The sequence below is a fragment of the Rhipicephalus sanguineus genome, chromosome 5 (assembly GCF_013339695.2).
Source record: "Rhipicephalus sanguineus isolate Rsan-2018 chromosome 5, BIME_Rsan_1.4, whole genome shotgun sequence".
In the NCBI taxonomy this organism is placed as follows: Eukaryota; Metazoa; Arthropoda; class Arachnida; order Ixodida; family Ixodidae; genus Rhipicephalus; species Rhipicephalus sanguineus.
Window position 1 is genome coordinate 119,474,903 of NC_051180.1, and position 8,435 is coordinate 119,483,337.

The window sequence follows — 8,435 nt, forward strand, 5'->3', positions numbered from 1 at the left end:
CGGACGACACGCACAAGGATGGCTACTAGCGAAGGCGGTGCGGGCACTGAACGCCGAACAAAAAAAAAGGAGGCCGACGGTTACTGCAGCGTATATAAGTGTCATGACTACGTAGGAATGAGAGGTGATATCTTTCTACGTCTTTCCTGCGAAACCGTACGAGCAAGAACGGAGGCAACGTTAGATACAAGCTGTCAGGCGAGCGGGGTAAGTTCGGTCCTCTCTGGCGGCGTCGAGCTGGGGTCTAAAGCGAATTTCGCGTGTTTCTTTGTTTTATACAACAGTGAAGACGGCCAGCTATGGGAGCACTTGAGGCACGTCAGTTGACGACGTTGCATCGGCTAAGTTATTGAGCTCGAGTGCTACCGCTGCGACGTGCTTGCAGGCGCCGTCGCTGCCGGCCTTGCAGGAACAGGTGGCCCCACTTATCAGGCGCTGAGACGAGAGGCGAACACATAAAAACTGCATTAAGTAAACGTGCACAAGTTTTCGTTCGAAATGAAAACATGTAGTGCCAGCGTTGCGATCACGCACGGAAGTCAGCTCGCTGTACGATTAAACCAACTGTGCGATTTACTGCGTACAGCTTCGCGCTTATTTTACACAACTAAACGCGCCGTAAAGAAACAGGACAGGAACACGCGGTAATAACCAAGCTAGCATCAAATGCTCGCTTACATGAAGTGTGACATCGTAGCTGGCTTGGTGTACTTGCGAGTGGCATTTCGCTGCAACTTGAGAATCGCTGTCACGGCACGACACCGTCTCTTCCACATCGTACACGTATTTCGCCTTGCACAGCTTCGCCTCGTTTTCAAGTGCCTTTCTGCAGAAGTGGTCCTCAGGCCATGTTATTTTACTAAAACCATAGCGGAGCACAACTGGCGCCATAACTGTCGACAACTTAAACAAGCACGGGACCGCGAACCTGGGAACCACGCTAGCGGGTTTACGCAGGCGCGCTCGCCGCGGCACACTGCGAAAAATATATAAAGCTTTGCAAATTGTCTTCAGTATTCTTTCGCTTGATGGCGCTAGCTGAATGAGCATTCGCAGAACCTTGTTAATGTTTTATTTTCTCTCTCTCAGAAGGTTGAACCGAAGCGAAACGACGCGCACAGCCGAAACATATGCGAGCTGCAACCAATGTCGTCGGATCGAGCGGCGGACTTATGCCGCGACTTCCCGCCAGGCGCATTTTTTCGGCGCGCCACCTATCCAGCGCTGGTCTCCCATCCACTTCCAATTTCCCCTCCCCTCACCCTCTCCACTCGCCCTCCCCATCTCCATTTCACCTCTCCCCTTTCCCCTCTCCACTCCCCTTCTGAAACTTGGGCTCTACATGCCGAAACGCTGCTCCGCATCGTCCCAGGTCCCCTTTAGCGGGATTGTCTGTTCCATTGTCTGTTCTCGCCGTTCCTGGGTAGATACAAACTGTCAATCAGCTGTGGCGGATACCCGTACACCACGGCCCGTGGTAAACGGGTATGTGCCACACGTGTCTGCAGGAAAGGGTTTGACGACGTACGTGACAGGATTTTCACGTTATTCATGTTATGACCCAGCTGTCATATTCGTCAAGTATTTTTACCCTCACATGCCAATTTTGGCCTACACCAAGTTAAAGAGGCGATCAGGGTAGCACCCAGACGTAGGCGGCTAGATAGATAGATAGATAGATAGATAGATAGATAGATAGATAGATAGATAGATAGATAGATAGATAGATAGATAGATAGATAGATAGATAGATAGATAGATAGATAGATAGATAGATAGATAGATAGATAGATAGATAGATAGATAGATAGATAGATAGAAACGCTCAAAGTGTCAAAGTTTCCCTAAGAAATGCTTCGCATTTAAAAGAAGTCTTTAATTTCCATTCGTCTTAGGCGAATGCACAAGGGACCCTGTGGCTTTTTAACAGCAGTACGAATTGTGCAGTCACGGAGTAAGCTGCAAGATAACGTACATTTTTAGCCTTTCACTACAGAGTGAAAGCACTCGTGTTGTCAGTTTCTCTTCTTTTTCGTCGCCTCTTCAGTGCTGTGTTTTCCGAGTGCCACTTCTCTTCAACTAGCCGGAGCTCGTCTGCAAGTGCAAACAGCAAGTGCGAAAACTTCAACAGAAACTGTAAAACTTATTTTGTATTCAAGAAGTACGTTATTTGACCGAAGGTTAAGGAGAAATTTTGCTGTACACTTCCAAAGTTGGGGTCCCTTGTGCGATTCTGCGCTAGTGTGTTGTCGCTGTGTATTTCTCCTCCTTGAAATGAATGCGGTGTGGCAGATATGCACGGTGCACTAAACATTTTTCTTATTTTTAGCCTCTTCTCATCATTTAGAATGCGTTGGTACTATCCAAGCTTTCCTATGCTGACGGCATTGCTGTTTATAAAGGATCAAAGGAAAAATGTTCAAAGGAGCTGGAAAGACAAAGCATCGCTTCCTCCTTCCCTCCTTCATTAATTCCTATACGTCTCGCTTCGGAAATGAAGTGTCCCGTTACGTGCGATGAAAGAGCCGCTTCGGCTTCGCTTGTACTGCAACCTTGCAGGCTATACGTGCGCATCGTCATGTTGGCTTTCACTTTCTTTTCTTGCGTATATAAGTTCCTCCTTCTTCGCAGTATATATAAAAGGTCATGTGAAAACATAAGGCTTCGCTGAGTCTCTTTCCGACCATGTTACCGAAGGAAAAGCGGAAACGTAAAATCAAGATCACTAACAAGAAAGCTTCTGATACGGTTAAAAAAATATTTCCCACCTTCTTATGGAGACACTTGCAGACAGCACTATGGAGGGCCTCGCCCCATTCCCCCCGCTGCATTCGTATAGCGGAAAGTCTCTAGGAAAATGGCGCTGATGTACGCTTCCTAAGCCGTCTTCGTGACTGCTGTCGGCTGGAAGCCGTATCCCAGCTTTCTACGTGAAAGTTTCTTGTTTTCAGTTATTTTTCTTCCGGACGTGTGTGTATTATTTCCAGCTTTCCTAGATTTCATAGACAATACCAACCATTTCCATCAGAGAATGTTTTTTTTCTTTGCTGTGTATTTAAGAACACTGTTTAGGTCACCGGTTGCCCCAAGCATTTCTGGCTGGAAAGCTGTCTATGCTCTCTCAGTGCGTATACATCCTTGGGCAACTGACCCGGGGAAGCTGGGTGCCCTTACGCAAGGTAATGGAGTTGCAGCCCATGGAAGAGCACGGGCTCGTATGTAGGTATATGACACAGCCGTCCTACTGCAGACAGAAATCGGCACAGCAGAGTTGCCGAAACATGTAATCATACCATAGTAGTAGTAGTAGTAGTAATAGACTTTTATTCAGCCAAATTCATAGGCCGAGCATTTCGACCGCCTGCGCGATCAGTCGACGCTGTTCTTCTTCCCCTTCGGCGCCGATCCAGTCGAGCCAGGTGGTGATGGAAAGGAAAGGGGGAGGATAAGAGCTGGATTGCTGAGCAGTTGGACAGTAGAAAAGGCAGTGTGGCAGGTCTGCATATGTAGATGGGCAATTGGGACAGCAGGGGTCCGATCTATATTTATAAAGAAAAAGGCGAGAGGGGGTGATCAGGCAGTTCATTTGGATGTGCCGTAGAATTCGAGCCTCTAGTAGAGTGAGCGATGGATGAGGAGGAGGGTAAAGACGCTTGTCGAGTCGGAGCTGTAGGTATACCTCCTTGATAGTATGGCGCAGCGAGATCTTCCCATCGTTCTTGACGGAGCTCCCACTGTCTCCCGAAGGTGTGGGCCAGGGGATGAACGGTGCCCGGTGCAATATATCACGGGCGAGCCGGTGAGCCAGCTCATTGCCGTCAATCCCCGAGTGCCCAGGAACCCAGCGTAGGAAAACAGGGGAAGGTTGCAGTGCATAGACAGCTTGCTCAACCTCCTGTTGGAGGTATGGGGGTAATGTGTGGTTCTGTATGTTACGGATGGCGGCGTAAGAGTCAGAGTATATCGTGTACTCGGGAAGTGAAGGGAGGGAAGAAAATGATTGTAAGGCATGGACAATGGAAAGGACCTCGAGCGAAAGTACATCGGGTGGGTGCAGGTATGGCCCGCTGGTGTGGGTTTCAGGTGTCGAAAGGTGTGGATGGTAGATAGCGTAGCCGCATGAACCCCGAGGAGCCACGAACGAGGCATCCGTATAGGCGACTCCCTGTGTAGAAAAAGGAGGGGAATGATGCTGCGCTGCCGCGTGACGACGGCCGGCGTGAAGAACGGGGGACATGTTGGACGGGAGAGGAAGGATACGAAGGTTGGGAGCAGGGGTGCACGCGGGAGAAGGCAAAGTGGCAACGGGAACTGGAATGTGAGGGATACCCGCTTGGGCCAATAGCCATTGGCCCTGACGGGTAAGAGAAAGACGCGCAATCTGAGAGTCGTGGTGGAGCGAAAGAAGAGAGCGTAGTGGATGGAAGAGGCCAGTGGCAAAGAGCTTAGTGGTAGAGGTAGTGATAGGGAGATTGAGAGCTGCCTTGTAGAGGCCTAACAGAGCTCTTTCGAGGGTGTTAAGTTGGGTTTGGGTAAATTGAACGTAAGGTATAAAGTACAGGAACTTGTTGAGGGCGAGCGCATGGGCAACACGGCACGCATGAGCCTCGTGGAGACCCGACTGCCGTGTGACAACGCGTCGCAGGAGGTGAGTTACCGAGTGGCAGGTCCTGACAGCGTGATGGAGGGCCTGCGCGTTCTTGGCCGCATGCAAAGGGAAGCCAAGAACTTTGCATTGTTGAACGGTAGGAATGGGAGAGCCAGAAAGATGCAGGGAGATGAGATCATTGTGGGAGCGCTGGTAAGCGGAGCGATTGAGTAAAAGCAGCTCAGATTTCTCTGGAGAAGGAGACAGGCCAGCAGTGGATAGAAAGGAAGCGATGAGATCTAGGCCACGCTGTAAAGTATCCTGCACTTGTCCGGGAGATCCAGACGTACACCAGAGAGTGATGTCGTCGGCATAAAAAATATGATGGAGGTCAGGAATTTCGGATAGTTGGGAGGCAAGAGGGGCCATAGCCATATTGAATAGGGTAGGAGATAGTACGGCACCTTGAGGAGTGCCGCGAGTGAGGGAGTGCGGGTTGGACAGATGAGTATCGACTCTAAAGCGAGCTACTCGATTAGAAAGGAAGGACCGAATGTAAGAATACATGCGGGAACCACATGAAAGGGAGGAGAGCTGAGCCAATATGTGGTCGTGGCAAACACCATCGAATGCCTTACGGACATCAACGGTTACAAGAGCATGAATCTGATTGCGAGAAGGTGAGAGAAATGTGTGCTGGAGGACGAGGAACATGTCCTGCGCACAGACGCGACGTCGGAAGCCGATAAGAGAATGGGGGAAGAACTCTCGCGCCTCAATAAAATCAGACAGGCGAGTCAGGGCCATTCGCTCAAAGGTCTTGCCTACGCACGACGTCAAAGAGATAGGGCGAAGGTTAGAGAGGGATGGAGGCTTGCCCGGCTTCGGAATCATGCAAATGAGAGAGGATGTCCAAGAGCTCGGAAGACAGCCGCTGTCCCATGCTTCGTTGAATGTTTTTAAGAGGAATTCTTTAGCGTTGTCGGGAAGATTGCGGAGTGTATTATATGTTATCTCATCCTCGCCGGGAGCCGAGCGATTAGAATGAGTTGCCAGGGCAGCCTCAAGCTCCCTGAGGGTGAATGGGCGGTCTAGGTCTGGGTTAGTATCGCCACAGTAATCTGGGTAGGAAGGTGTTAAGGGAGGCGGGAGATACAGAGAGGTTAAATTGTCAAAGACATCAGACGGAGTCCCGTGAGTAAGCGCTTTAGCTAGGGTGGGAGCAAGGGCAGGCTTAGTACCTAATAGAGATCTAAAGAGAGACCATGTGGATCGCGAGTGCAAGGCGGAGTCGAGGCCGTCACACAGCGCGTTCCAACGAGAGTGCTCGAGGGATGCGCCGTAAGCCACGATTTCAGCACGCAGAGCATCAATGCGGGAGGAGAGTTGGACGTTATGCGGCTGGGAGCGAAAAGAGCGTTGTAAACGTTTATGACGACGCCATAAACGGAGAAAGTGAGGATCAGGGTCAGGAATAGGGTGTTGAAAGCGCGCGCGACGGCTGCTGGATGCCAGTGCTGCGGAGATCCGCGATGTCCAGTCGTCGTAACTTTCATATGAGTCAGAAAGGAGATTAGTGCGGAATGCCTCCCAGTCAGTGTGAACTACTTGGCGTGTCCGAGTCATGTGGGAAATGGAAGTGGTGATGTGTATGAGAAAGTGGTCACTGAAAAAGTTTTCGGCTGACACCTGCCAATGAAAAGGAAGGGAACCCCGAGAGAAAGTGAGGTCGGGTGTAGTGAAGCGCTGTGAGGCAGTGCCCGCTCGAGTAGGGGTGTCAGGAGCGTTAAGAAGGGTGAGGTGACGTTCCTGGGCAAGACAGTGCAGAAGGCGGCCTGGTTTGAGTGTCTGGGGGTAACCCCAGAGCCTGTGAGGAGCATTGAAATCACCCCCAAGGAGGATATGGGTAGTCAAAGGAAGAGAGTGGAGGAATTTGCCAAGGGCATTGAACAAAGAAGATGTGGCAGGGGGATTGTAAAAAGACATAAGGGTGAGAGAGATGCGAGAAGAGGGTTGGTAATAGACCACACCAACTAAATATTTAAGGAGAGTGGAGGGGATGTCAAGTGGTTCGACGGGAACGTCGGTGCGTACATAAATGGACGCAAGTGGCGTGCCCGTCGTAGCATGGTAGGCACGGTAGCCCGGGAGGGTGCGGGCCGTCCGAGTCTCCTGGAGAAGAAGAAAATGGGGCAGGAAAGGGCGGGTGAGGATATATTGGTGGAGAGGGGTCCTATTATGGCGAAAGTTGCGGCAGTTCCACTGCAAAATCTCGAGGTCCTTTTCACGCGCCATCTAAGTCATTGCAGTGGCGGAGGCGCTTGTGCGACCGCGTTCCTTCTTTTTTGCCGGGGGGAGCGAGTCTTGTAGGGAGTTGAGCATAGAAGCGAAGGATTCCAATTGCTTGGATTGGGTTTCGAGGGCAGAAAGAATCCGGACAATCGAGGTTTCCAGTTGAACCAAGCGACTGTGGTGTGCAGTGGTGGTGGTTTCGACCATGTCAGCCAGTTTGGCTACATGGAAGTCGGAGGTCGGGGCGGTGAGCGTGGCGAGTTGCTTATTCAACTCCGCGAGTTCGGAGGTAAGAGAAGAGGTAGTGGTTTCTAGGGTCTGCGTCAAAGCGTGGATTTTCTGCTGTAACTCATCTGAGACGCGCTGTTGCTCGCGCTGGTTGCGTTCCAGCATTGCGAGCCGGAGATCGAAGGAACGGCTCTCGTTACCCATGGATGGTGAGGGTGTGTTGTTAGAGGAAGGCGGGTAAACCGGTGACGCGCCTTTCACTTTAGCGGCGTAGGATCCCGGGGTGGATGTTGCGGGGGGTGAACGGAATTCATGCGTCGAAGAGGAGGGCGGGCATGGCTGGGTGGTTCGGCGCAAGGCTGTGCGACGGAGAAAAGCGGCTTTGGCACACTCCCGCTGCTTAGCAAGGAGGAAAGGGCAGGTGGAGTCGAGAGATGAATGAGTATTGACTTGGCAATGGATACACCAGGGTTGGCACAAACGTGAGCAGCAGGATCTGCTGGCAGAAGCGCTGCACAGCGGCGGCACTTGGCCGCAACGCTGTGCTGAGGGCATTGGTGAGCACGGTGCCCTATAGCAAGGCACCGGGTACAAGTAGGGGGCTTAGGTTTATGTGGGCGACATCGGAAAGAGACGCGTTTAAAATATACAAAGCGAGGGATGACGGTTCCAGCAAATGTTATGAGAACGGATTCAGTGGAGCCCATCATACGTGCAGCGAGTATGTCAGTAGTGAAAGATTCGAGGTCATGCAAGAGCTGAGCTGATGTGAAATGACCACAGACGTTGTGTATGACGCCGAGGCATGAGATGGGAGGATTGGGTGCATATGGCTTGATGGTGATCGGCTTACCGTTAAGTTCCATATTCGTAAGAGAGAGGAGGAGGTGGGCAGTGAGAGGGGAGTGTGTTCAGGAACACAAGGCTCTGAGCTGGTTTGGCCTGAAGGGTGACTTCCGCGCTGGTCTTGGGCGAGAGGTTTGCGGCGGCGATGATGGAAGCAAGCAAGTCGTATAGAGGTAGTTTGGGCGTGAGTGTCCCGGGTGGAAGTTGGATACCGACGGTGATGAGCTCGGTGCGAGGTCGGGCGGTCGAAGTAGGTTTCCGGTTGGCCCTCACGGTGTTCCAGCTGCCTTCAGGGTATGAGGTATTATCTTCGTTTCCTTGGGATGCCGCGAAGTCCATTTCTGTCGAAGAGTCGTCGGCCGCAATAGTGGAGGGCAAAACTGTGGGGACGAGAGGAACGCCGCTCTTCAAAACGGACTTGTCGGCACACAGAGAATTTTCCTTGAGTATTCCAGGCGAAGATCCGGTGGGAACAGCATCA

The 8,435-nt window shown here is 51.5% G+C and overlaps 1 protein-coding gene across 1 annotated transcript; it reads right to left on the reverse strand.

The window, feature by feature from the left end:
- Positions 1–3,303: 3,303 nt before the first annotated feature.
- Positions 3,304–6,049, reverse strand: LOC125758448 (uncharacterized). Its single transcript, XM_049415693.1, has one exon. The coding sequence runs from the start codon at positions 5,480–5,482 to the stop codon at positions 3,338–3,340; it is 2,145 nt and encodes a 714-aa protein (XP_049271650.1). The 5' UTR covers positions 5,483–6,049; the 3' UTR covers positions 3,304–3,337.
- Between the last annotated feature and the right edge of the window lie 2,386 nt (positions 6,050–8,435).